Source organism: Hirundo rustica, chromosome 36 (assembly GCF_015227805.2).
Source record: "Hirundo rustica isolate bHirRus1 chromosome 36, bHirRus1.pri.v3, whole genome shotgun sequence".
Lineage (NCBI taxonomy): Eukaryota > Metazoa > Chordata > Aves > Passeriformes > Hirundinidae > Hirundo > Hirundo rustica.
The window spans coordinates 1-25,919 of NC_053485.1; the positions used below are offsets into that span (position 1 = coordinate 1).

General features: G+C 69.7%; 6 protein-coding genes across 8 annotated transcripts in view; 5 read left to right on the forward strand and 1 right to left on the reverse strand.

The window, feature by feature from the left end:
- Positions 1–177: 177 nt before the first annotated feature.
- On the forward strand, positions 178–9,296 carry LOC120764745 (transportin-2-like; the record flags this gene model as incomplete). The annotated part of the gene is made up of 13 exons (XM_040088779.1): positions 178–330; positions 1,153–1,378; positions 2,277–2,448; positions 4,081–4,167; positions 5,158–5,265; positions 5,703–5,861; positions 6,806–6,893; positions 6,976–7,074; positions 7,503–7,598; positions 7,707–7,782; positions 7,868–7,967; positions 8,488–8,562; positions 9,159–9,296. Coding segments are annotated over 13 exons (1,547 nt in total), but the record flags the coding sequence as incomplete, so codon positions are not given.
- Positions 9,297–10,475: 1,179 nt separating this feature from the next.
- On the forward strand, positions 10,476–12,857 carry LOC120764751 (F-box/WD repeat-containing protein 9-like). The gene is made up of 10 exons (XM_040088790.2): positions 10,476–10,722; positions 11,008–11,147; positions 11,227–11,358; positions 11,465–11,577; positions 11,652–11,743; positions 11,830–11,978; positions 12,070–12,183; positions 12,274–12,363; positions 12,484–12,549; positions 12,638–12,857. Exons 1-10 carry the CDS (start codon positions 10,476–10,478, stop codon positions 12,710–12,712), a joined length of 1,218 nt encoding a protein of 405 aa, XP_039944724.1. The 3' UTR covers positions 12,713–12,857.
- A 237-nt stretch (positions 12,858–13,094) lies between these two features.
- LOC120764752 (deoxyhypusine synthase-like) lies at positions 13,095–15,815 on the forward strand. 3 transcript variants are annotated; one of them, XM_040088791.1, is made up of 9 exons: positions 13,095–13,323; positions 13,416–13,577; positions 14,086–14,207; positions 14,289–14,385; positions 14,638–14,724; positions 14,809–14,914; positions 14,990–15,093; positions 15,189–15,314; positions 15,400–15,815. In XM_040088791.1, the coding sequence occupies exons 1-9, from the start codon at positions 13,123–13,125 to the stop codon at positions 15,535–15,537; spliced, it is 1,143 nt and encodes a 380-aa protein (XP_039944725.1). In that variant the 5' UTR covers positions 13,095–13,122; the 3' UTR covers positions 15,538–15,815. The 3 variants fall into 3 exon arrangements, with proteins under 3 accessions (XP_039944725.1, XP_039944726.1, XP_039944727.1); XM_040088792.1 differs by having other exon boundaries at positions 15,231–15,314; XM_040088793.1 differs by lacking the exons at positions 13,095–13,323; positions 13,416–13,577 and adding an exon at positions 13,781–13,811.
- On the reverse strand, positions 15,814–17,799 carry LOC120764754 (WD repeat domain-containing protein 83-like). The gene is made up of 9 exons (XM_040088794.1): positions 17,678–17,799; positions 17,169–17,289; positions 16,984–17,089; positions 16,840–16,888; positions 16,620–16,746; positions 16,472–16,539; positions 16,271–16,379; positions 16,079–16,193; positions 15,814–15,999 (listed from the first exon to the last, which is right to left on the reverse strand). Exons 1-9 carry the CDS (start codon positions 17,778–17,780, stop codon positions 15,847–15,849), a joined length of 951 nt encoding a protein of 316 aa, XP_039944728.1. The 5' UTR covers positions 17,781–17,799; the 3' UTR covers positions 15,814–15,846.
- A 27-nt stretch (positions 17,800–17,826) lies between these two features.
- LOC120764744 (PAT complex subunit Asterix) lies at positions 17,827–18,675 on the forward strand. The gene is made up of 4 exons (XM_040088778.2): positions 17,827–17,919; positions 18,028–18,133; positions 18,381–18,478; positions 18,557–18,675. The coding sequence occupies exons 1-4, from the start codon at positions 17,885–17,887 to the stop codon at positions 18,621–18,623; spliced, it is 306 nt and encodes a 101-aa protein (XP_039944712.1). The 5' UTR covers positions 17,827–17,884; the 3' UTR covers positions 18,624–18,675.
- Positions 18,676–19,728: 1,053 nt separating this feature from the next.
- The window catches only part of LOC120764713 (lysosomal alpha-mannosidase-like), a 7,640-nt gene continuing 1,449 nt past the window's right edge, over positions 19,729–25,919 (forward strand). The window contains exons 1-12 of the mRNA XM_040088733.1: positions 19,729–19,815; positions 20,492–20,594; positions 21,121–21,294; positions 22,109–22,302; positions 23,106–23,238; positions 24,010–24,152; positions 24,644–24,760; positions 24,879–24,961; positions 25,095–25,215; positions 25,310–25,388; positions 25,479–25,588; positions 25,803–25,916. Of these exons, the coding sequence (XP_039944667.1) occupies positions 19,741–19,815; positions 20,492–20,594; positions 21,121–21,294; positions 22,109–22,302; positions 23,106–23,238; positions 24,010–24,152; positions 24,644–24,760; positions 24,879–24,961; positions 25,095–25,215; positions 25,310–25,388; positions 25,479–25,588; positions 25,803–25,916 (1,446 nt within the window). The 5' untranslated portion in view covers positions 19,729–19,740. The remainder of the gene's footprint in view (positions 19,816–20,491; positions 20,595–21,120; positions 21,295–22,108; positions 22,303–23,105; positions 23,239–24,009; positions 24,153–24,643; positions 24,761–24,878; positions 24,962–25,094; positions 25,216–25,309; positions 25,389–25,478; positions 25,589–25,802; positions 25,917–25,919) is intronic.

Sequence of the window (25,919 nt, forward strand, 5' to 3'; positions counted from 1 at the left end):
GATTTCGGGGTGCCCCTGTGGGTTTATGGTTCCTCCCTGTGGATTTTGCGTTTCCCCCGTGGATTTTGGGCTCCCCCCCGTGGATTTTGCATTCCCCCCGTGGATTTCGGGGTCCCTCCCCGTGGATTTCGGGGTCCCCCCGGTCCCGGGGCGCCCGTGACGCGGCCGCGCCCGCAGGGAAGTGCTCGGCGGCGGCGCTGGACGTCCTGGCCAACGTGTTCCGCGAGGAGCTGCTGCCGCACCTGCTGCCGCTGCTCAAGGAGCTGCTCTTCCACCTCGAGTGGGTGGTCAAGGAGTCGGGGATCCTCGTGCTGGGGGCCATCGCCGAAGGTGGGCACGGGGGGACCCCGAAGGCGGCCCTGGGGACCCCAAACACGGCCATGGGGACCCCAAACACAGCCCTGTCCTGGTCTGGGGAACCCCAAACACGGCCCCAGACAGAGCTGAGGACCCTGAACACGGCCCTGGGGACCCCAAACACAGCCATGGGGACCCCAAATACAGCCCTGTCCTGGTTAGAGGGACCCCAAACACGGCCCCAGCCTGATCCAGGGGATCCCAGAGCTGGGGAAGCCTCAAATTGCTGATGGGTGGAGATCCTGTGCTGGGGTGACAATCCCTGAGAGGTGACAATCCCTGTAGTGACAATCCCTGGGGTGACAATCCCTGAGAGGTGACAGTCCCTGAGAGGTGACAATCCCTGTGGTGACAATCCCTGTGGTGACAATCCCTGCCCTGGCTGGTGACAATCCCTATCCTGAGGTGACTCTGGCAGCGCCCCTCGGGATCAAACCCCCCTCTCCCATGCCGGTGTCCCCTTGTCCCCATGTCCCTGTGTCCTGGTGTCCCCAGGACCCTGATCCGCTGCCCGCAGGCTGCATGCAGGGCATGGTGCCCACACCTGGCCCCACACCTGACCCCACACCTGACCCCACACCTGACCCCACACCTGGCCCCACACCTGACCCCACACCTGACCCCACACCTGCCCCACACCTGACCCCACACCTGACCCCACACCTGACCCCAGCCGTGCCCCGCAGGCTGCATGCAGGGCATGGTGCCGTACCTGACCCCACACCTGGCCCCACACCTGACCCCACACCTGGCCCCACACCTGACCCCACACCTGACCCCACACCTGCCCCGCAGGCTGCATGCAGGGCATGGTACCGTACCTGCCCGAGCTGATCCCGCACCTGATCCGCTGCCTGGCGGACCGCAAGGCGCTGGTGCGCTCCATCGCCTGCTGGACGCTCAGCCGCTACGCGCACTGGGTGGTGGCGCAGCCGCCCGAGCTCTACCTGAAACCGCTCATGACCGAGCTGCTGCAGCGCATCCTGGACGGCAACAAGCGCGTGCAGGAGGCGGCCTGCAGGTGACCCTGGGGACACGGGGGACACGGGGGACACGGGGGGCACTGGGGGGCACTGGGGACACTGCAGGTGACCCTGGGGACATTGGTGACATTGGGGACACTGGGGACATTGGGGACATTGGGGACACGGGGGACACGGGGGACACTGCAGGTGACCCTGGGGACACGGGGGACACTGGGGGCACTGCAGGGGACATTGGGGACCCTGGGGACACGGGGGACACTGCAGGTGACCCTGGGGACACGGGGGGCACGGGGGACACTGGGGACACGGGGGACATGGGGGGCACTGGGGACCCTGGGGACATGGGGGGCACTGGGGACACTGCAGGGGACACTGGGGACATCGGGGACATTGGGGACACTGGGGACAGTGGGGAACTGCAGGTGACCCTGGGGACACAGGGGACATTGGGGACATTGGGGACACTGAGGACAGTGGGGACACTGGGGACACTGGGGACACGGGGAACAGTGGGGACACGGGGGGCACTGGGGGGCACTGGGGGCACTGGGGACATTGGGAAACTGCAGGTGACCCTAGGGACCCTGGGGACACTGGGGACAGTGGGGACATTGGGGATCTGAGCCCCACGTTGTGTTTTTTTGGGGGTGTCCCCATTTTCTGGGGTTCTCCCTGACCCCGCGCTGTGTTTCTGGGGCACCTGTGTGTTTTTTGGGGTTCTCCCTGACCCCGTGCTGGTTTTTGGGGTCCCTGTGTGTGATTTTTGGGGTCCCCGTGCTGTTTCTGGGGTCCTCCCTGACCCCGTGCTGTTTTTGGGGTCCTCCCTGACCCCGCGCTGTTTTTGGGGTCCCTGTGTGTGTTTTTTGGGGTCCCCGCGCTGTTTTTGGGGTTCTCCCTGACCCCGCGCTGTTTCTGGGGCGCCCCGGCGCGCAGCGCCTTCGCCACGCTGGAGGAGGAGGCGTGCACGGAGCTGGTGCCGTACCTGAGCTTCATCCTGGACACGCTGGTGTTCGCCTTCGGCAAGTACCAGCACAAGAACCTGCTCATCCTCTACGACGCCATCGGCACGCTGGCCGACTCCGTGGGCCACCACCTCAACCAGCCGGTGCGTCACCGGGGTCACCGGGGTCACCGGGGGGTCACCGGGGGGTCACCGGGGGTCACCGGGGTCACCGGGGGGTCACCGGGGTGTCACCAGGGTGTCACGGGGTCACCGGGGGGTCACCGGGGGGTCACCGGGGTCACCGGGGTCACCGGGGGGTCACCGGGGGGTCACTGGGGGGTCACTGGGGGTCACTGGGGGGTCACCGGGGTCACCGGGGTCACCGGGGGTCACCGGGGTCACGGGGTGTCCCCTGGGTGTTCCCGAGTGTCCCCTCAGTGTCCCCAGTGTCACTGGTGTCACCGGGGTCACTGGTGTCACCTGGTGTCCTCTGGTGTCCCTGGGGTGTCCCCTGATGTCCCGTGGTGTCACCGGGGTCACTGGTGTCACCTGGTGTCCCCTGGGTGTCCCCTTGGTGTGCTTTCGTGTGCCCTCAGTGTCCTCGTTGTCCCCCAGTGTCCCCCTGATGTCCCCGGTGTCCCCCAGTGTCCCCTCATTGTCCCCCAGTGTCCCCGGTGTCCCCTCACTGTCCCCCCGGTGACCCCCTGATGTCCCCCTGATGTCCCCATTGTCCCCCAGTGTCCCCCAGTGTCCCCCTCACTGTCCCCCCAGTGTCCCCCAGTGTCCCCAGTGTCCCCCAGTGTCCCCAGTGTCCCCCTCACTGTCCCCCCAGTGTCCCCCAGTGTCCCCGGTGTCCCCTCACTGTCCCCCCGGTGTCCCCCTGATGTCCCCATTGTCCCCCAGTGTCCCCCAGTGTCCCCATTGTCCCCCTCACTGTCCCCCAGTGTCCCCCAGTGTCCCCGGTGTCCCCTCGGTGTCCCCCCGGTGTCCCCAGCGCTGTCCGAGCCCGGTGATGACCACAGACATTCGAATCCCGAATTCCCCCTGTGGATGTCTCTGCTCTGAGGGCCTCAGGGCACGGCCGGTGTCACCTCCTGTGTCACCTCCTGTGTCACCTCCTGTGTCACCTGCTGTGTCACGTGTCCCCAAACCTGGGTGTCACCTGCTGTGTTCCCAACCCCTCAGTGTGTCCCCCAGGTGTCCCCAGGTGTGTCCCCATGTCCCCAGGTGTCCCCATGTCCCCAGGTGTGTCCCCCCCCAGGTGACACGCTCCCTGCCCCACAGGAGTACATCCAGAAGCTGATGTCCCCAGGTGTCCCCAGGTGTCCCCAGGTGTCCCCAGGTGTGTCCCCATGTCCCCAGGTGTGTCCCTCCCCAGGTGACACGCTCCCTGCCCCACAGGAGTACATCCAGAAGCTGATGTCCCCAGGTGTCCCCGTGTCCCCCAGGTGTCCCCAGGTGTCCCCGTGTCCCCATGTCCCCCAGATGTCCCCAGGTGTGTCCCCATGTCCCCCAGGTGTGTCCCCCCAGGTGACACGCTCCCCGCCCCACAGGAGTACATCCAGAAGCTGATGTCCCCAGGTGTCCCCGTGTCCCCAGGTGTCCCCCAGGTGTCCCCAGGTGTCCCCAGGTGTGTCCCCATGTCCCCCAGGTGTGTCCCTCCCCAGGTGACACGCTCCCTGCCCCACAGGAGTACATCCAGAAGCTGATGTCCCCAGGTGTCCCCGTGTCCCCCAGGTGTCCCCAGGTGTCCCCAGGTGTGTCCCCCCAGGTGACACGCTCCCTGCCCCACAGGAGTACATCCAGAAGCTGATGCCGCCGCTGATCCAGAAGTGGAACGAGCTCAAGGACGAGGACAAGGATCTGTTCCCTCTGCTGGAGGTGAGCGCGGGGGGGTCCCCAGGTGAGCGTGGGTGTGTCCCCAGGTGAGCGTGGGTGTGTCCCCAGGTGCGGTGGGTGTGTCCCTAAGTGAGGGTGGGTGTGTCCCCAGGTGAGGGTGGGTGTGTCCCCAGGTGAGGGTGGGTGTGTCCCCAGGTGAGCATGGGTGTGTCCCCAAGTGAGGGTGGGTGTGTCCCCAGGTGAGGGTGGGTGTGTCCCAGCTGTCCCCAGGTGCCTCCAGGTGTTCCCAGCTGTCCCCAGGTGGGGTGGGTGTGTCCCAGCTGTCCCCAGTGTCCCCAGCTGTCCCCAGCTGTCCCCAGTGTCCCCAGCTGTCCCCAGGTGGGGTGGGTGTGTCCCAGCTGTCCCCAGTGTCCCCAGCTGTCCCCAGCTGTCCCCAGTGTCCCCAGCTGTCCCCAGCTGCTGTCCCCAGCTGTCCCCCGTGTCCCCGTGTGTCCCAGCTGTCCCCCATGTCCCCCATGTCCCCGTGTGTCCCCAGGTGAGGGTGGGTGTGTCCCCAGCTGTCCCCAGCTGCTGTCCCCAGCTGTCCCCCGTGTCCCCGTGTGTCCCCAGGTGGGGTGGGTGTGTCCCCAGTGTCCCCAGCTGTCCCCAGGTGGGGTGGGTGTGTCCCAGCTGTCCCCAGTGTCCCCAGCTGTCCCCAGCTGTCCCCAGCTGTCCCCCGTGTCCCCGTGTCCCCGTGTGTCCCCAGGTGGGGTGGGTGTGTCCCAGGTGTCTCAGGTGTGTCCCCAGGTGGGGTGGGTGTGTCCCCAGTGTCCCCCATGTCCCCCGTGTGTCCCCAGGTGGGGTGGGTGTGTCCCCAGGTGAGGGTGGGTGTGTCCCCAGCTGTCCCCCATGTCCCCCATGTCCCCGTGTCCCCGTGTCCCCGTGTGTCCCCAGGTGGGGTGGGTGTGTCCCAGCTGTCCCCAGCTGTCCCCAGGTGGGGTGGGTGTGTCCCCAGCTGTCCCCCATGTCCCCCGTGTCCCCGTGTGTCCCCAGTGCCTGTCGTCGGTGGCCACGGCGCTGCAGAGCGGGTTCCTGCCCTACTGCGAGCCCGTGTACCAGCGCTGCGTCACCCTGGTGCAGAAAACGCTGGCGCAGGCCATGGTCAGCCCGGGCGGGGTCTGGGGGGGTCACAAGGGGTTAGGAGGGGTCGAGGGGGGCTCAGAGAGGGTCAGGGGGGTCTGGGGGGGTCCAGGGAGGGGTCAGGGGGGGTCATAAGGGGGGGTAACGGGGGGTCAGGAGGGGTCTGGGGGGCATGGGGGGGTCTCATGGGGGGCTCAGGGGATTTCAGGGGGGCTCAGGGTGGGTTCAGGGTGGGCTCGGGGGGGCTCGGGGTGGGGTCAGGGGGCTCAGGGGATTTCAGAGGGCTTGGGGTGGGTCAGGGGGCTTCAGAGTGGGTTCAGGGGGCTCAGGGGGCTCAGGGGGTTCAGGGGGGCTCAGGGTGGGCTCAGGGGGGCTCAGGGGGGCTCAGGGGATGTCAGGGGGGCTCAGGGGATGTCAGGGGGGCTCGTGGGGCTCAGGGGGCGCCGCTGCCCCCCCAGATGTACAACCAGCACCCCGAGCAGTACGAGGCCCCCGACAAGGATTTCATGATCGTGGCTCTGGACCTGCTGAGCGGCCTGGCCGAGGGGCTGGGCGGCCACGTGGAGCAGCTGGTGGCTCGCTCCAACATCATGACCCTGCTGTTCCAGTGCATGCAGGTGAGGGGCCCGAGCCCCCCGAGACCACCTGAGACACCCCTGAGACCCACCTGAGACACCCCTGAACCCACCCTGAGACACCCCTGAGACACCCCTGAGACACCCTGAGATCCCTGAACCCACCTGAGACACCCCTGAGACCCACCTGAACCCACCCTGAGACCCACCTGAACACCCCTGAGACACCCTGAGGCCCCTGAGCCACTCCTGAACCTTCCTGAGCCATCCTGAACCCACCTGAGACACCCCTGAACCCACCCTGAACCCACCCTGAGACCCCTGAACCCACCCTGAGACCCACCTGAACACCCCTGAGACACCCTGAGGCCCCTGAACCCACCTGAGACTCACCTGAGACACCCTGAGGCCCCTGAACCCACCTGAGCCATCCTGAACCCACCTGAGACCCCTGAGACACCCCTGAACCCACCCTGAGACACCCTGAGCCACTCCTGAACCTTCCTGAGCCATCCTGAACCCACCTGAGACACCCCTGAACCCACCTGAACCTACCCTGAACCCACCCTGAGACACCTGAGACACCCCTGATACCCCTGAGACCCCTGAACCCACCTGAGACCCCTGAACCCACCCTGAACCCACCTGAACCCACCCTGAGACACCCTGAGGCCCCTGAACCCACCCTGAGACCCACCTGAACACCCCTGAGACACCCTGAGGCCCCTGAACCCACCTGAGACACTCTGAAACCACCTGAGACACCCCTGAACCCACCCTGAGACCCCTGAGACACCCCTGAACCCACCTGAACCACGCTGAGCCCCCTGAGCCCCCAGACCCCATGGGGGAGCTCCCACCTTCACCTGTCCCCTCCCCTGTCCCCTGTGTCCCCTGTCCCCTGTGTCCCCTCCCCTGTCCCCCGTGTCCCCTCCCCCGTGTCCCCTCCCCTGTCCCCCGTGTCCCCTCCTCTCTCCCCTGCCCAGGACACGATGCCCGAGGTGCGCCAGAGCTCCTTCGCGCTCCTGGGTGACCTCACCAAGGCCTGCTTCGTGCACGTCAAGCCCTGCATCGGTGGGTCTGGGGTCCTGGGGGTCCCTGGGGGTCCCTGGGGGGTCCCTGGGCACCACCTGTGCTCACCTGTGCCCCTCCCCAGCCGAGTTCATGCCCATCCTGGGCACCAACCTGAACCCCGAGTTCATCTCCGTGTGCAACAACGCGACCTGGGCCATCGGGGAGATCTGCATGCAGATGGGTGAGACCCCGGAACGGGGCTGGGGGCACCCCAAAACGGGGCTGGGGGCACCCCAAAACCTGCCTGACCACACGAAACAGGGCTGTGAGCCCCAAAACACACCTGAGAGCACACCAAAACAGGGCTGAGGGCACCCCAAAACCTGCCTGACCCCCCAAAACAGGGCTGTGAGCCCCGAAACACACCTGAGAGCCCCAAAACAGGGCTGAGAGCACCCTGAAATGGGGCTGAGGGCACCCCAAAACCTGCCTGAGCCCCCAAAACACACCTGAGAGCCCAAAGCCTGCCTGAGAGCACCCCAAAACCTGACCCCAACTGAGCCCCCCCAAAACCCCCTGAGCCTCCGAAACACCTGAGCCCCCCAAAACTCCCCAGAGCCCCCCCAAAACCCCCCAGCGCCCCCCCCTGAGCCCCGGTGTCCCCCCCAGGGGCCGAGATGCAGCCCTACGTCCCCATGGTCCTCAACAACCTGGTGGAGATCATCAACCGCCCCAACACCCCCAAAACGCTGCTGGAGAACACGGGTGAGGCCTGGGGGGGCGGGGGGGGGCTCGGGGGGGAGCCTCTGGATGTGAGGAGACCCCCGGGACCCCTCCCCAAATCCTCCTGACCCCCCCAAACCCCGTCCCCAGCCATCACCATCGGCCGCCTGGGCTTCGTGTGCCCGCAGGAGGTGGCGCCGATGCTGCCGCAGTTCATCCGGCCCTGGTGAGTCCTGGGGGGGCTCCCGGGGGTCCCCCGGGGCGTGGGGAGGGGGCTCTGAACCCCAGATGTCACCCCCCTGCCCGGGCAGGTGCACGTCGCTGCGGAACATCCGCGACAACGAGGAGAAGGATTCGGCGTTCCGCGGGATCTGCGTCATGATCGGGGTCAACCCGGGGGGCGTGGTGCAGGTACGGGGCACGGGGCGGGGACGGCTGGGGTTTGGGGTAAAACACCTGGGTTTGGGGTAAAACACCGGGATTTGGGGTAAAACACTTCATTTTGGGGTAAAACACCTGGGTTTGGGGTAAAACACTTCATTTTGGGGTAAAACACCTGGGGTTTGGGGTAAAACACCTGGGTTTGGGGTAAAACACCTGGGGCTGGGGTAAAACACCTGGATTGGGGTAGAACACCTGGGGTTTGGGGTAAAACGCCTGGGTTTGGGGTAAAACACTTCATTTTGGGGTAAAACACTTCATTTTGGGGTAAAACACTTCATTTTGGGGTAAAACACCTGGGTTTGGGGAGGGAAATGCTTCATTTTGGGATAAACACCTGGATTTGGGGTAAAAATCCTGGGGCTGGGGTAAAATGCCTGGGGTTTGGGGTAAAACACCTGGATTGGGGTTGAACACCTGGGTTTTGGGGTTGAACACCTCCTTTTGGGGGTTCAACACCCCGTTTTTGGGGGCGGCCGCTCCCCTCCAGGATTTCATCTTCTTCTGCGACGCCGTGGCGTCCTGGGTGAGCCCCAAGGACGACCTGAGGGACATGTTCTACAAGGTGGGGGCCTGGGGGGCTCTGGGGAGGTCTTGGGGGGCACTTGGGGTGCTCTGGGAGATCCCAGGGGTCTTTTGGGGAGTTCAGGGGGGTCTCTGGAGATCTCCGGGGGACTCTGAGGGGGCTCTGGGTATTTCTGGGGATGTCCCCAGGGGTCTCTGGGTCTCTTTGGGTGTCCCTGGGTCTCCCTGGGGGACTCTGGGTCTCTCGGGGGTCTCTCCGGGGGCCCCTGGGTCTGTCTGGGGTGTCTCTGGGTCTCTCCGGGGTCTCTGGGTGTCTCCTGGGGGTCTCCCGGGGGTCTCTGGGTGTCTCTCAGGGGTCTCTCCGGGGTCTCTGGGTGTCTCCCGGGGGTCTCTGGGTGTCTCCCGGGGGTCTCCCGGGGGTCCCTGGGTGTCTCTCTGGGTCTCCGGGGTCTCAGGTGTCTCCCGGGGGTCTCCCGGGGGTCCCTGGGTGTCTCCCGGGGGTCCCTGGGTGTCTCCCGGGGGTCTCCCGGGGGTCTCGGGGGTCTCTGGGGGTCTCTGGGTGTCTCCCGGGGGTCTCTGGGTGTCTCCCCTGTGTCTCCCGGGGGTCTCGGGGGTCTCACCCGCTGTCCCCCGCAGATCCTGCAGGGTTTCAAGGCGCAGGTGGGCGAGCAGAACTGGCAGCAGTTCTCGGAGCAGTTCCCGCCGCTGCTCAAGGAGCGCCTGGCGGCCTTCTACGGGGTCTGAGCGCGGGGGGAGCCCTGGGCAGGCGCGGGGGGAGGGGGGGGGACCCCCAAACACCCCCCGGGGGGGGGAGGGGAGGGGCGGGGAGCCTCATCGCCCCTCCCCCACGGCCGGGGCCGGCCCCTCCCCCCGGCTCGGGGATAACGGGGGGAACCGGGGGGAACCGGGGCCGGTGCCCGGGGGGGCCCCGAGAGCGGCTGGGACCCCCCCGGGGAGGAGGGGGGGGAGGGGCTGGGGGGGAGGGGCCCGGTTCCCTGGTGGGGGAGGGGCCCGGATCCCCGGTGGGGGAGGGGCCAGGATCCCCGGTGGGGGAGGGGCCCGGATCCCCGGTGGGGGAGGGGCGGAATTCGGGGCCGGGGGCGTGGGGGGGGGGGGAGGGGCGGATCCCCCGTGGGGCCCCCCCCCCGCCCCTCCCCCACAGCAGGAGCGCGGCGAGCCCCGGGCGGGGGGAGGGGCCTGGGGGAGGGGCCGAGCCGCAGCCGTTGTGCTTCGTCGTGAGCGAGTCGGTGCCGCGTCCCGCGTGTTTGATTTGCGCGTTTCCGTTACGGTTTTTTTTTAAATTATTTTCGTTACGTTTTTTTTTGTTTGTTTGTTTTTTTGTGATTTTTTTTTTTTTTTTTTTACCGTTTTAAAGGGAGGGGGCGGGTGTGGCGGGGGGGAGGGCGCGGGGAGCCGGTTGTGTCGCGTCGGGCGGCACAAGAAAAGCCGTTGTGAACCGTGCGCCGTGTCCGTGTCCTTTGTTACCGGGGGCGGGGAACGGGGCCGGTCCCGGGGGTCCCGGGGGTCCCGGCGCCGCCGCGGCCGCGCCCGCCTCGCTTCCGGCGCAGCACGATGACGTCACGCGAAGCGCGGAGCTCCATTGGCTGATTCGCGCGTCGCGCCGGAAGCGGCTCCCGCCGTGGCCCTGGCGACGGGACGCGACCGGGCCGGGCTGGGCCGGGAGCCGGTACCGGGGGAGGGAGCGGGGAGCGGTGATTGAGGGGTCCCGGTACCGGGGGAGGGAGCGGAGAGCGGTGATTGAGAGGCCCCGGTATCGGGGATCGGTGATTTAGGGGGGAATCCCGGTACCGGGCGGAACTGGATGGGGATCCGGGGGAGCGTGGCCCCGGTTCGGGCGGGTCCCGGTGTCCCGCTGTCCTGGTTTCCCACTGTCCCGATGCCCCGGTTCGGTGCGGGCCGCGCTCGGTGCTGACCCCGTTCCCCTCCGCAGCCATGGACGGTCCCCCCGCGCCCGCCGCCGCCTCTCCCGAGGATCCGGCCGGGCCGGCGGCGGGCACGGGGGGGCTCCTGGCGCTGCCTCCGGAGCTGCTGCTGCGAATCTGCGCCTTCCTGCGGGCCCGGGACGTGCGCTGGGTGCTGCCCCGCGTGTGCCGCGCCCTGCGGGACCTGGCCCGGGACGCCGCGCTCTGGCGGATCCGCCTGCAGCGCCGCGCCCGCCGCCCCCTCCCGGTGCTGCCAGGTGGGTCTGGGGGCTCGGGGGGGATCGGGACCCCCCCCTTTGGGCCGAACCCGTGGTTTTGGGGGACCCCCTTGACCCCCCCGGTGCTCCGGGGAGCCGGGGGTGTCTCAGGGATGGGAGCGGGGCCCCCCCCCGAGGGTTCACCCGGGGCTTTGGGGACCCTCCCGGGCCCCCCAAACCTCGGCGTTGGGTGGGATCCTCACCCGCGGAGCCCCCCGGTGCCTCTGGGGGGGTCTCTGGGACCCCTCCCCGTGGCCCCCCCCGTGATCTCGGGGCCCCCCCCAGAGGAAGGGTTTGACTGGGCGGCCGCCTGCGAGGATCTGGAGGAGCACCTGGAGCGCTGGGGGGCCGGGGGGGCCCCCATGGAGCACTTCTCCCTGGACGAGGGGCACTTCGCCTCGGTGGACTCGGTGCTCCTGCTGCAGGTGGGACCCCGGGGTGGGGGGGCTCGGGGGGGTCTCCAGGAGGGTCCCCGGCTCACCCGTGCCCCCTCCCCGCTGCCAGGGGGGGTCCCTGTGCGTCTCGGGGGGCCGCGACCGCAATGTGAACCTTTGGGACCTGCGGGAGCTGGGCCGGGGCCCCCCCGGGAAGGTTCTGGTGAAGGCGCTGGGCTCGGGGCGCAGCGGGACCCACAAGGTGCGGATCCGACCCCCACCCACGACCCCCAAAACTCCCCCTCGAGGCGGGGGGAGATCCCGGGGGGGCGCATCCGGGCTCCGGCAGCGCCTCGGGGTCCCCCCAGGGCTGGGTTTGGTGCTTGGCCGCCCGCGACGCCCGCGTCTGCTCCGGCTCCTGGGACAGCACCGTGAAGCTCTGGGACCTGGCGGCCGAGGGGCAGCAGTTCGGGGAGATCCGGTACGGCCCGGGGGGCTCGGGGGGGCTCTGGGGGAGGCCCGGGGGGGGTCCCCGCTGAGCCCCCGCTCCCCCAGGGAGAAGGCGGCCGTGCTGTGCCTCTCGTACCGCCCCGACGTGCTCGTCACCGGCACCTACGACAAGACGGTGACCGTGTACGACCCGCGAGGTACCGGGGCGGAGAGGGGGGCTTTGGGCGGGGTTGGGGGCTCTGGGGGGGGCTCCGCTGACCCCTCCCCGCGCCCCCCCCCCCAGCCGGGCAGGCCCAGGTGAGCAGCTACAAGCCCCACGCCAGCGCGGTGCTGTCGCTGGCGGCTGACGAGCGGCTGATCGTGTCGGGCAGCGAGGACCGGACCCTCGTGGTGTTCGACCGCCGCGCCGGCGCCGTCCTGCAGCGGCTGCAGGTGGGGGCCGCGACCCCTCCCCGCGCGGATCCTCCCCCCTGGAGCGTCCCCCGAGGCCTCGGCGGCGACATTCAGGGCGTGCCCTCCGCAGCTGGACAATTACCTGCTCTCCATGTCCTACCGGGGCTCGCAGCTCTGGGCTGGCGACAACCAGGGCCGCGTGTACCTCTTCGGCAGCGGCGGCGGCGGCTTCCAGCCCGCTCGGGTAGGGACTCGGCGGGTCCCGGGGGGATCCCGGAGGGGCAGGACCCCCCCGCTTCCTGGCCTGACGAAGGGTTTCTGTTCCCTCCTGCAGTATTTCGACGTGGGGCACCGGCTGCAGATCACGGGGCTCTGGCACTCGCTGGGCTCCCTCTACACCACGTCCACGGACAGGACGCTGCGGGTGGGGGCCTGCACGGCTCGGTCCCGCGGGGCTGGGCCGGGCTGGGGGGTCCTGAGGGGCCTGGGGGGGTCCCTGAGGGGCTGGGGAAGCCGCTGAGCCCCGGCTTTGCCTCTCCTGCAGATCCACATCCCCACAGATCCCCCCCGCACCATCTGCTCCTGGACGCACGACGACGTCCTCAACGGGGTGAGGAGCTGTCCCCGGCCCTCGCACACGCGTGTGCACATGCAGCCCCCCCGGGATGCCCCCCCTGACGCTCCTCGGTCCCCCCCAGATCAGCGTGGATGGGGACGTGGTGGCCGCGGCCTCGGGGGGACTCTCGGTCGAGGTGTGGAGGCTCCGGACCTGACGACGGCGGGGGAGCTCCGGCCGCACCCCGCGGGGTCCGGGCCCGGTTCCGGGACGTGGGTGGGGCTGGGAGCCGCCGCCTGATCGCGGGTATTAAAGGATTGGACTGGAGCGGAGCTCGTGTTCCCCCGCCGCGGCTTCGGGGTGAATTTGGGCGGATTTGGGGGCGCTGCGGCCGTTCCGGGACTTCCTCCGTGCATCGGCGCCTTTTCGCATTCGGGGGAATCGCGTCCCTCCGCGGCCGCCGTCCTCCCAAGATGGCGGCGCGCGGCTGTACGGCACAGGCGGGCCGGGGGGCGCGGCCCAAGATGGCGGCGCCCAGTACCGCCGTACGGCGGAGGGCAGCGCGCAGCCGCGCGGGCCGGGGGGCGCGGCCCAAGATGGCGGCGCCCTGAGCGGCCCGGCGGAGCCATGGCGGCCCCGGGAGAGGCGCCGGGAGAGGCGCTCCGGGCCGTGCTGCGGCCCAGCGGGGCCCTCCCGGCCGAGGCTCTCCCGGTGCGCGGCTACGACTTCTCGGGCGGCGCGGACCACGCGGCGCTGCTCCGCTCCTTCCGCACCACCGGCTTCCAGGCCACGAGCTTCGCGCAGGCGGTGGCCGAGATCGAGCGGATGGTGCGGCCCCGGGGGCGCGGGGGGGGATCGCACCGGGAGGGTCCGGGCCCGCTGCGACCCCCCCCCGGTGTCCATTCCCCTCCTCCCCGCAGATCGCGGCCAAGCTGGAGCCGCTGAGCGCGGAGCAGCGGGAGCGAGCGGCCATGGCCGGGCCGCGGCCGCCCTCGGGCTGCACCATCTTCCTGGGCTTCACCTCCAACCTCGTCAGCTCCGGCGTCAGGGAGAGCATCCGCTACCTGGTGCAGCGCGGAATGGTGACAGGGGACAGGGACATGGGGACAGGGACAGGGACATGGGGACAGGGACATGGGGACAGGAACACAGGGAGAGCATCCGCTACCTGGTGCAGCGCGGAATGGTGACAGGGGACAGGGACAGGGACACGGGGACAGGGACAGGGATATGGGGACAGGGACAGGGATATGGGGACAGGGACATGGGGACAGGGACACAGGGAGAGCATCCGCTACCTGGTGCAGCGCGGAATGGTGACAGGGGACAGGGACAGGGCACAGGAACACAGGGACAGGGACATGGGGACACGGGAACAGGGGACAGGGACACGGGGACATGGGGCCAGGGACACAGGGCTGGCGTAGGGACAGCGAGCACGCCGTGGGGACACCGGGCACCTCGGGCAGTCAGAGGCTTTGCTGTCCCACCCACCCCGGTGCCGGGAGCCCTCGGGGTGTCCCCAGGGCTCCCCGTGGGGTCAGGGTGGGCACGGCCGGGGTCCCTGAGGCGCTGCCCCCGCCCCGGCAGGTGGACGTGCTGGTGACCACGGCCGGGGGTGTCGAGGAGGATCTGATCAAGTGCCTGGCGCCCACCTACATCGGGGACTTCCACCTGCGGGGCCGGGACCTGCGGGAGAACGGCATCAACAGGTCCGGGGCAGGGGCACGGGGGGCTGGGGACGCCTCGGGGACACCTGGGGGACACCTTGGGGACATCTCGGGTTCCTTCAGGATCGGGAACCTGCTGGTGCCCAATGACAACTACTGCAAGTTCGAGGACTGGCTGATGCCCATCCTGGAGCGGATGGTGGACGAGCAGGACACGCAGGTGAGGCTGGGGGACACCCCTGGGGCCCCGCAGTGCTGGAAGGGGGTCCCTGCACACCTGGGCTGGGTTTGGGGGGTCCCTGCACACCTGGGCTGGGTTTGGGGGGGTCCCTGCACACCTGGGATGGATTTGTGGGGGTCCCTGCACACCTGGGCTGGGTTTGGGGGGGTCCCTGCACACCTGGGCTGGGTTTGGGGGGGTCCCTGCACACCTGGGCCCCCCTGGCCGGGTCCCTGAGCCGGGTCCCCGCAGGGCGTGCGGTGGACGCCGTCCCGGATGATCGCCCGGCTGGGCAAGGAGATCAACAACCCCGAGTCCATCTGTTACTGGGCCCAGAAGGTACCGGGGGCACCGGGAGGGGCTCCGGGGGCGTCCCCAGGGGTGCCACCGGGTGCCGCCGGCCGTCACCGCGTCCCCCCGCAGAACAACATCCCGGTGCTGAGCCCGGCGCTCACCGACGGCTCCCTGGGGGACATGATCTTCTTCCACTCCTACAAACGCCCGGGGCTCGTGCTGGACATCGTGGAGGGTGAGCGCGTCCCCGGGGCGCCCCCGGGGATTTGGGGCGCGCCCAGGGCGCCCTGACCGCGCCGTGTGCCCGCAGACCTGCGCCTCATCAACACCCAGGCCATCTTCGCCCCCAAGACCGGCATGATCATCCTGGGCGGGGGCCTGGTCAAGCACCACATCGCCAACGCCAACCTCATGGTGAGGGGACCCCCCGTCTGCTGGGGAGGGGGTTTGGGACCCCCGGGGCTGGGTGGGATTGGGCGGGGGGCTCACCCCGCTGTGTGCCCGGGCAGAGGAACGGCGCCGATTTCTCCGTCTACGTCAACACGGCGCAGGAGTTCGACGGCTCCGACTCGGGCGCGCGGCCGGACGAGGCCGTGTCCTGGGGCAAGATCCGCGTGGACGCCACCCCCGTCAAGGTTGGGGGGGCCCGGGGGGGATTTGGGGAGCCCGGGGTTGGAGGGGGGACCTCTCCCCCCCTTGACCCCCCCTGCCCTGCGCCAGGTCTACGCCGACGCCTCGCTCGTGTTCCCGCTGCTGGTGGCAGAGACGTTCGCCCGGAGAGCCGACGCCTTCCCGGTGCCCGCGGGGACCCCCGAGGCTGGAGGGACCCCCGAGGCTGGAGGGACCCCCAAGGTCTGAGGGACCCCCAAAGTCTGAGGGACCCCCGAGGTCTGAGGGACCCCCGAGGTGTGGGGGACCCCCCAGGCTCAGCTCTGGGTGTGCTGAGCCCCCCTCGCTGCAGGGGCTCCCGGCTCAGCACTGCCCACAGCGTGGGGAACAGTGGGGTGAATCCCCCTGGGGGGGGGGACAGGGGCCCCCCACGCCTGCACCCCGCTGTCCCCGTGTCCCCCTCGTCTCCCCCTCCCCGCAGCGCTCGTGTTTATTTATTCCGGCTCCCAATAAAGCACGGCAGGGTCTCCGCTCGGGGTTTATTCCCGGGGGTCCCGCTCAGGTGCCGGGGTCCCCGTCGGGCTGGAAGTTGTCCTCGCGCCACAGCGTCACCTGGCCCTGGGTGGCCGCCAGCAGGCAGGGCAGGCGCGGGTGGAAGGCCAGCGACTGCACCACGCCCTGCCCCACGGGCAGGCTGAGCGCCAGCGAACCCTGGGGGGACACCGGGGCTCAGCGAGGGTCGGGGGCGTCCCCAAACACCCCCCCACCCCAGCCAGGGACCCTCCCTCACCTCTACCAGGTCCCAGAAGTAGACGCTGCCGTCCTCGGAGGCGCAGCCCACGTGCGTGTCCTGCTCGTTCAGGACGCAGTCCAGCCTGTACGTGGTGCTGCGGTGACCCGTGTACCTGGGGAGGGGGCGCGGGGTGAGCCGGGGGTCCCCCGAAGCCCCCGGACAGAGCGGGGACCCGGAGGGGGGCCGTACTCGCCCAGCAGCTCCCCGGTGTCCTTGTCCAGCAGCCGCAGCGTGGAGTCCAGGCTGGCGGCCAGCACGCACTGCCCGTCCTTGCTGAAGCACACGCTGGTGATGGGGCCTGGGGGGGCACACGGGGAGGTTGGGGGGTCCCGCGGAGCCCCCCCCGAGCTCTGGGAGCTCCCCCCGGGCCCTCCCGCAGGCCCCACTCACTGCCGATGTAGTCGGAGCAGAGCTGCCCCGTGCGGAGGTCGTAGCGCCGGACCCGCCCGTCCACGGAGCTGCGGGGAGGACGGAGGTTTAGGGGGGGGGTCCCCAATTTTCCGGGGGGTGGTCCCCAATCCCCGCGCTCGTCCCTCACCCCGTCAGGATCTCGTGGGCTGAGAGCTTCACGCTGGAGATGCCGTCCTTGGCCTCGTCCAACACCTGGATGGGGTCGGGGCGGCGGGAGCGGCAGTCCCAGCACCGCACCGTGGAGTCGATGGAGCCTGGGGGAAAAAAAAAAATGGGGATCAGGGTGGGAAAAGGGGGCGCAGGGATGTCCCGGGGCTTGCAGGGTGTCCCCCAAAGCACCCTCTCACCGGACACAATGACAGTGGCTTCCTGGTTGAACTGGACGCAGTTCACCTTCTGCGGGAGAAGCAGGGAATCGGTGTCGCGACCCGCGGGCAGGATCCCAAATCCCCCTCCCCAAATCCCACCCCAGACCCTCAACTCCTCCTCACCCCGGCGTGTCCCCGGTACTTGCGGACCACCTGCCCCGTGGTCACGTCCCAGAGCGCCACGGCCTTGTCGGCGCCGCCGGAGCAGATCTGGCTGTTGTCGAAGGATCTGCGGGGGCGCGGGGGGCTCCGGTGAGCGCGGCGGGGCTCCCCCGAGGCGGGGAGGGGTCCCCGGAGCCCCTGCTTACCCCGCGGCGTCCAGCACCTCGTAGCCGTGGCCCTGGTAAGTGCGCAGGGCTGTGCCCTTGTGCGGGTTCCAGAGCTTCAGCGTCTTGTCGCTGCCGCACGTCAGGCAGTAATTCCCGTCCGCTGCGGGGGTGAACGGGGGTGATCCCGGGACCCCCGCACCGGTACCTCCATCACCGGGACACCGGCTGATCCCGGGATCCCCACACCGGTACCTCCATCACCGGGACACCGGCTGATCCCCGGGACCTCCGCACCGGTACCTCCATCACCGGGACACCGACTGATCCCCGGGACCCCCGCACCGGTACCTCAATCACCGGGACACCGACTGATCCCCGGGACCCCCGCACCGGTACCTCAATCACCGGGACACCGGCTGATCCCCGGGACCCCCGCACCGGTACCTCCACCCTCGGGATCGCCGCACCGGCACCTCCATCCCCGGGTCCTGCTCACTCCCCCCGGCCCCCGTTTCCCCCCCGTTCCCTCCCGGTATCCCCGGTCTCACCGTTGAAGCGGGCGGCCCGCACCGCTCCCTGCCCGCACTGCAGGGTCTGCACCCGCTGCCGGGGCAGCTCGGGCCGGGCGGGCCGCGGCCTCGGGAACGCCATGGCTGGAGCGGGGCCGGTACCGCGGATGGGGCCGGGGGCGGCACCGGGGATGGGGCCGGGCCCCTTCCGGCGGCGGCGGAAGAGGCGGCGAAGGCGGCGGGGCCATGGCGGACCCGCGGAGACCCGGCAAGGTGGCCAGGTGGGACCGCGGGCAGCGCGGAGAGACCCGGCGGGGAGGCGCTGACAGAGCCGCGGGAGGGACGGCGGCATCCGCGGGGTCCTGACGGAGCCCCCTTCCCCTCGCCAGGTACAAGCCCCCGGCCACCGAGACCAACCCGGCGCTGGAAGACCCGACCCCCGACTACATGAACCTGCTGGGGATGGTGTTCAGCATGTGCGGGCTCATGCTCAAGGTAGGGCGCGGAGGGGCACCGGGAGCTGCCGGCGGCACCGGCCGGGATCGGCCCCGGGCCCTGTGCTGAGGGGAATTCGGGGGCGGGAGGAGCAGAGAGAGCTCCTGGGGGTGCTCAGCGGGGCTCGGGGCTGTCCTCGGGGGTCTCTGGGCTCTCCGGAGGTCTCCAGGGCGTCTCGGGGGGGGTCTCAGCGCCATCCCCGCGGGTGGCTCGGGGGTCTCACGGGGCCGTCCCGGGGGTCCCGCAGCTCAAGTGGTGCGCCTGGATCGCCGTCTACTGCTCCTTCATCAGCTTCGCCAACTCGCGCAGCTCCGAGGACACCAAGCAAATGATGAGCAGCTTCATGTGAGTGCCCGGGGGGGTCCTGGGGGGTCCCGGGCCGCGTTTGGGGGGGGTCTCTGACGGCTGCGTGTACCCTCCCAGGCTCTCCATCTCGGCCGTGGTCATGTCGTACCTGCAGAACCCCCAGCCCATGTCCCCGCCGTGGTGACGGGGACCGGGGTGGGGGGACCGCGCGGGGGCAATAAAAGGGGTTCGTGGCACTGCTGTGGTTTGTGTGTACCTCACCAGGGGACGGGGGAGCCCCCCGGGAGAGGGAGGAACGGCCGGGGGGAGTCCTGGGGGGCTCTGAGGGGGCTCTGAGAGCAACTGGGAGGGTTTGAGGGGTTTGGGGGTCTGAGGGCACTTGGAGGGTCTGAGGCTGGCCGGCTCTGCAGGGACTCGGGGGCTCTGAGGGGGCTCTGAGGGAATTTGGGGTGTCTGAGGGGGCTCTGAGAGTGACTCGGAGGGTCTGAGAGGTTTGGGAGGTCTGAGGGCACTCGGAGGGTCTGAGGCTGGCTGGCTCTGAGGGGATTCGGGGGCTATGAGGGGACTCAGAGTGTCTGAGGGGGTCTCTGAGAGGGCTTTGACAGGGCTCTGAGGGGGATTCGGAGGGTCTGAGGGGTTCGGGGTGTCTGGGTGGACTCTGAGGCGGCTCTGAGAGTACTCAGGGGCTCTGAGGGGATTTGGGGACTCTGAGGGAGGCTCTGAGGGGACTCTGAGGGTACTCGGGGGCTCTGAGGCTATTCGGGGACTCTGAGGGGTCTCTTGAGGGGGCTCTGAGGGGACTCGGGGTGTCTGAGTGGACTCTGAGGCGGCTCTGAGGGGATTCGGGGACTCTGAGGGAAGCTCTGAGGGTACTCGGGGGCTTTGAGGGTACTCGGGGACTCTGAGGAGACTCTGATGGGGACTCAGGGGCTCTGAGGGAGGCTCTGAGGGGACCGAGGGGACTCGGGGGCTTTGAAGGGGACTCGTCGTAGGCGGGGCCTCGGGAGCCTCCACCGTTCATTGGCCGCTGCTCGTTTCCCGCCGTTGCCAGCGCCCTCACGGAGAGCTGTCAATCACGCGCGCTCCTCCTCCTCATTGGCTCCTGTCCCTCCTGCCCCCCTCCCCGCGCCGTCCCGTTGCTCTCCGCCCCTCGGGGCAGCAGCAGCGAATCAGGACGCGAGGCGCGGCTGCCGCCCTTTTCTCCGGCCGCCCATTGGCTGCGGCAGGAGGGCGGGGGGAGGGAGCGGGCGGGGGCGAGCCCGCGTGTCATGTGAGGGCGCTGTCACGTGACCGCGGGTGTCATGGCGGTGCCCGGGGCGGCGGCGGTGCCGCTGCTGCTGCTCCTGCTCGGGGCGGCCGCGGGCTGCGGGTACCAGGTGGGACCGGGAGCGCTGGGAGAGACGGGCCGGGGGCACCGGGATGGGCCGGGGGCACCGGGATGGGCTGGGGGTAGCGGGGCGCCCTGGATAACGGGAACCGGGGTAGGCTGGGGACACCGGGAGGGGCTGAGGGGACACCGGAGCGATCTCAGGAAAGGGGAACTGGGAGGACTGGGGGCACTGAGGTGGGCTGGGGGCACTGAGGAGGCGGGAACTGGGAGAACTGGGGGCACTGGGGACGCTGAGGAGGCGAGAACTGGGGTGGACTGAGGAAAGGGGAACTGCGGCCATTGGTTTTGCAACCGCTTCCTGAGCCCAACGGTTCCCCCGGGGCAGCGGCCGGGGGTGTTCCGGGGGATCCCGGGGGTGTTTGGGGTGTCCTGGGGGGAGGGTCCCAGGGGTGTTCCAGAGGGTCCCGGGGGTGTCCCAGGGGGTCCCGGGGGTGTTCCGGGGGTGTTCGGGGTGTCCTGGGGGGGGGGGTCCCGGGGGTGTCCCAGGGGGTCCCGGGGGTGTCCCAGGGGGTCCCGGGGGTGTTCCGGGGGTGTTCGGGGTGTCCTGGGGGGGTCCCAGGGGTGTTTGAGGTGTTCTGGGGGGTCCCAGGGGTGTTCCGGAGGGTCCCGGGGGTGTCCCGGGGCGTCCCCGGGGTCTCAGCCCCCCCCCGAACCCCCCCCAGTCGTGCCCCCCGACCCGTCCGGACATGCTGAACGTGCACCTGGTGCCGCACTCGCACGACGACGTGGGCTGGCTCAAGACGGTGGATCAGTACTACTACGGGGGTGCGTGGGGACACGGGGGACACCCGGGGACACCGCTGGGCCCCCCCCCCGGCTGCCCTGTGTCACCCTGGCTCTGTCACCGGGCGCTTTGCGTGTGTCCCCGCTGTCCCCAGCCCCGAGGAGCCACCCCCGGGGCTTCCTGTGCATGTCCCCTGTCCCCAGGATGCCAGCGGGACACGTCCCCCCAGTGTCCCCAGTGTCCCCAGTGTCCCCAGTGTCCCCCAGTGCCCCCCAGTATCCCCAGTTACGCTGTGCCCCGTGTCCCCAGTATCCCCCAGTTCCCCCCAGTATCCCCAGTGACGCCGTGCCCTGTGTCCCCAGTATCCCCCAGTGCCCCCCAGTATCCCCAGTGACGCCGTGCCCCGTGTCCCCAGTGTCCCCCAGTATCCCCCAGTGTCCCCAGTGCCCCCCAATGTCCCCAGTATCCCCCAGTGTCCCCAGTGTCCCCAGTGACGCCCTGCCCCGTGCCCCAGTATCCCCCAGTGTCCCCAGTATCCCCCAGTGACGCCGTGCCCCGTGTCCCCAGTGCGGAACTGGGACCAGCACGCCGGTGTCCAGTACATCCTGGACTCGGTGGTGGCCCAGCTGGCCGCCGACCCCTCCCGGCGCTTCGTCTACGCCGAGGTGGCGTTCCTGGCGCGCTGGTGGCGGCAGCAGGACCGGGCCACCAGGAGCCTGCTCAGGGAGCTGGTGCAGGAGGGTACGGGCCACTGGGGGCACTGGGAGGGACACTGGGGGCACTGGGGGGCACTGGGAGGGACACTGGGGGCACTGGGAGGGACTCTGGGGGCAATGGGAGAGACACTGGGGGCAATGGGAGAGACACTGGGGGCACTGGGAGGGACACTGGGGGCACTGGGAGGGACACTGGGGGCACTGGGGGGCACTGGGAGAGACACTGGGGGCAATGGGAGTGACTGGGGGGCACTGGGAGGGGCACTGGGAGTGACTGGGAGCCACTGGGAGAGACACTGGGAGCACTGGGAGGATCATGGGGGGCACTGGGCTGGGGGTCTGGGCTCTGTGTGACCAAGATTTGGGGGAACAGCAATGCCAGGGGTGTCCCCAACACCGAGATTTGGGGGAACAGCAATGCCAGGGGTGTCCCCAACACCCAGATTTGGGGACAGCCAATCCAGGGGTGTCCCCAACACTGAGATTTGGGGGAACAGCAATGCCAGGGGTGTCCCCAACTCCCAGATCTGGGGACAGCTGTTCCCAGGGGTGTCCCCAACACCCAGATCTGGGGACAGCTGTTCCCAGGGGTGTCCCCAACACCCAGATCTGGGGACAGCTGTTCCCAGGGGTGTCCCCAACACCCAGATCTGGGGACAGCCGTGCCCGGGGGTGTCCCCAACTCCCAGATCTGGGGACAGCTGTTCCCGGGGGTGTCCCCAACTCCCAGATCTGGGGACAGCCGTGCCCGGGGGTGTCCCCAACACCCAGATCTGGGGACAGCCGTGCCCGGGGGTGTCCCCTGAGGGGTTTTGGGGCGCGCTCTGTCCCCGCCCCAGGCCGGCTGGAGTTCGTGGGGGGCGGCTGGTGCATGAGCGACGAGGCGGCGGCGCACTACGGGCCGGCGCTGGAGCAGCTGGCGCTGGGCCGCCGCCTCCTGCGCCGCCTCTTCGGGGCCTGCGGCACCCCGCGCGTGGCCTGGCAGATCGACCCCTTCGGCCACGCCCGCCACCTGGCCGCCACCTTCGCGCAGGTGCGGCGCCCCGGGGACCCCCAGAGCGGCCTGGGGACCATCCAGAGCGGCCTGGGGACCCCCAGAGCGGCCCGGGGACCCTAAAACTGCTCCTGTGTCCCCAAACCTGCCCCTGTGTCCCCAGAGCGACCTGGGGACCCCCCAGAGCGGCCTGGGGATGATCCCCAAACTGCTCCTATGTCCCCAAACCTGCCCCTGTGTCCCCAGAGCGGCCTGGGGACCACCCAGAGCAGCCTGGGGACCCCCCAAATCAGCCTGGGGATCCCCCAGAGCGGCCTGGGGACCCTAAAACTGCTCCTGTGTCCCCAAACCTGCCCCTGTGTCCCCAAATGGGGATCCTAAAAGTGATCCTGTGTCCCCAAATCGGCCTGGGGATGATCCCCAGACTGCTCCTGTGTCCCCAAATGGGGATCCCAAACCTGCTCCTGTGTCCCCAGATCAGCTTGGGGATCCCCAAAACCTTCCCCTGCACCCCAACACCTTCTCAGCACCCCCAAACTCACCTTTGGTATTCCCAATGCCCCCCAAGTCTAGGTAGGGACCCCTGTGACCCCCAGCTGGGCACTGACGGGGTTTTGGGGACCCCTGTGACCCCCAGATGGGCTCTGATGGGGTTTGGGGGACCCCTGTGACCCCCAGCTGGGCTCTGATGGGGTTTGGGGGACCCCTGTGACCCCCAGCTGGGCTCTGACGGGGTTTTGGGGATCCCTGTGACCCCCAGATGGGCTCTGACGGGGTTTTGGGGACCCCTGTGACCCCCAGCTGGGCTCTGACGGGGTTTTGGGGACCCCTGTGACCCCCAGATGGGCTATGACGGGCTCTTCCTGGGCCGTGTGGATCACCAGGACAAGTGGGTGCGGCTGCAGCGCCGGGAGCTGGAGCTGCTCTGGAGGGGCAGCAGCAGCCTGGAGCCCCCCCAGGCCGACATCTTCACCGGTGACGCCCCCGGGACCCCCCCGGGACCCCCAAACTGCCCCGGGACCCCCGAACTGCCCCCGGGACCCCCTGCCAGTGACCCCAAAGTGACCCCGGACCCCCGAACTCTTCCTGTCATCTCCCTTCCCAAGGCTTTGTCCCTCGTCCCCTCCCAGGGGGTTCCCAGCCCCTTCCTCTTGTCCCCACCCATGTCACTGGTGTCACTCCCAGTGTCCCCAACCCTCCTGTCCCCACCCATGTCACTGGTGTCACTCCCAGTGTCCCCAGCCCCTTTTCTCCTGTCCCCACCCATGTCACTGGTGTCACTCCCAGTGTCCCCAACCCCTTTTCTCCTGTCCCCATCGTGTCCCCATTGTTTGTCGCACTCTGTCCACTCCCAGCTGTGACCCCAGTCCTGTCCCTTGTCCCCGATGGTGACAGCCCTGTCCCCTGTCCCCGGTGGTGGCAGTGCTGTCCCCTGTCCCTGATGGCGGTGGCCAGGGAGGTGACAGCCCTGTCCCCTGTCCCCGGAGGTGACAGCCCCGTCCCCTGTCCCCGGTGGCGGTGGCAGGGGAGGTGACAGCCCTGTCCCCTGTCCCCGGTGGCGGTGCCTGGGGAGGTGACAGCCCTGTCCCCTGTCCCCGATGGTGGCCGGGGAGGTGACAGCCCTGTCCCCTGTCCCCGGTGGCGGTGGCAGGGGAGGTGACAGCCCTGTCCCCTGTCCCCGGAGGTGACAGCCCTGTCCCCTGTCCCCGGTGGCGGTGGCAGGGGAGGTGACAGCCCTGTCCCCAGGGATCCTGCCCAACGTCTACGACCCCCCGGCCGGGCTGTGCTGGGACCAGCTCTGCGCCGACGCGCCGCTGGTGGACGGCGACGGCCCCGAGCGCAACGTGGACGCCGTGGTCGACTCCTTCCTGGGGGCCGCGGCCACGCAGGTCCTGGGGGGGGGACACGGGGGGGGCCGGGACCCCCGGGGGGGAGCTGGGGCTGCCCTCAGGGCCCGGGGGTCCCGAGGGTCCCTGTGCCCCTGGGATGGAGGGAATGGGGGTCCCTGTCCCCTCTTGGGGATTGGATGGGATTCTGGGGTGTCCCTGGGTGTCACCATGCCCCAGGATGGCATTCCCGGGTGTCCCTGTCCCCCAGGATGGGATTCCCGGGTGTACCTGTCCCCCAGGACGGGATTCCCGGGTGTCCCTGTCCCCCAGGACGGGGTCCCCGGGTGTCCCCAGGTGTCCCCATGCCCCAGGATGGGGTTCCTGGGTGTCCCTGGGTGTCCCTGGGTGTCGCTGTGCCTTGGGATGGAATTCCTGGATGTCCCTGTCCCCCAGGACGGGGTCCCCGGGTGTCCCTGTCCCCCAGGATGGGGTCCCTGGGTGTCCCCGTGCCCCGGGCGGGGGTCCCGAGCCGCGTCCCCCCCCCTCCCCAGGCCCAGCAGTACCGCACCAACCACATCCTCATGACCATGGGCTCCGACTTCCACTACGAGAACGCGCACCTGTGGTTCAAGAACCTGGACAAGCTCATCGCCCACACCAACGCCCGGGTGAGGGGCTGGCCCCCCCAAAACCCCCCCCCCGCGCGCCTCGGGTGTCCCCAGACCCCCTCGGGTGTCCCCAAACCCCCCCCCGGACCCTCCCCGAGCCCCTCCCCTTTGTCCCCAGCAAGCCAACGGCAGCCGCGTCCACGCCCTGTACTCCACGCCCTCGTGTTACCTGCGGGAGCTGCACCGGGCCAACCTCACCTGGTGAGGGGAGCGAGGGGCGGGACGGACGGGCGGACGGAGGGGACGGACGCACGGACGGACGGAGGGGACGGACGCACGGACGGCGGTCAGCGGCCGTGTGTCTGCGTGTTCCCCCCCTCCCCTGCTGCCCCAGGCCCCTCAAGACGGACGATTTCTTCCCCTACTCGGACGGGCCCCACCAGTTCTGGACCGGCTACTTCAGCAGCCGCCCGGCGCTCAAGGGCTACGAGCGGCTCAGCAGCGGCTTCCTGCAGGTGAGGGGGGCACCTGGGCACCCCCCCGCGCGGGTCTCGGGGGGTCTCGGACGCCGGTGGGACCCCCTCCTCAAACACCAATCCCACCCCTCAGGTCTGCAGCCAGCTGGAAGCCCTGGCGGGGCCGGCGGCGCGGGTCGGTCCCTACGGGCCTGGGGACAGCTCCGTGCTCCGTGAGTACCTGGGGGACACCTGGGGGACACCTGGGGGACACCTGGGGGACCCCTGAGCCCCCCCCGAGCCCCCGTTTTCCCGTCGCCGAGGCGAGGCCGTGGCCGTGGCGCAGCACCACGACGCCGTGGCCGGCACCGAGAGGCAGCACGTGGCCAACGACTACGCCCGGCAGCTGGCCAAGGGCTGGGACACCTGCCAGGTGAGAGCCCCACACCTGCCAGGTGAGAGGTGAGCCCCCCACACCTGCCAGGTGAGCCCCCACACCTGCCAGGTGAGAGCCCCACACCTGCCAGGTGAGAGGTGAGCCCCCCACACCTGCTAGGTGAGCCCCCACACCTGCCCAGGGCTCCAGGTGAGGTTTTTGAGGGTCCGAGGACGGGTCTGGGGGTGACCCGAAGCCCCCCGTGCCCCAGGTGCTGGTGGCCAACGCCCTGTCCCTCCTGGGGGGCACCAAGGACCCCCTGGAATTCTGCAACGCCCTCAACGTCAGCGTGTGCCCCCTCAGCGAGGCCAGCCCTCAGGTGAGCGCC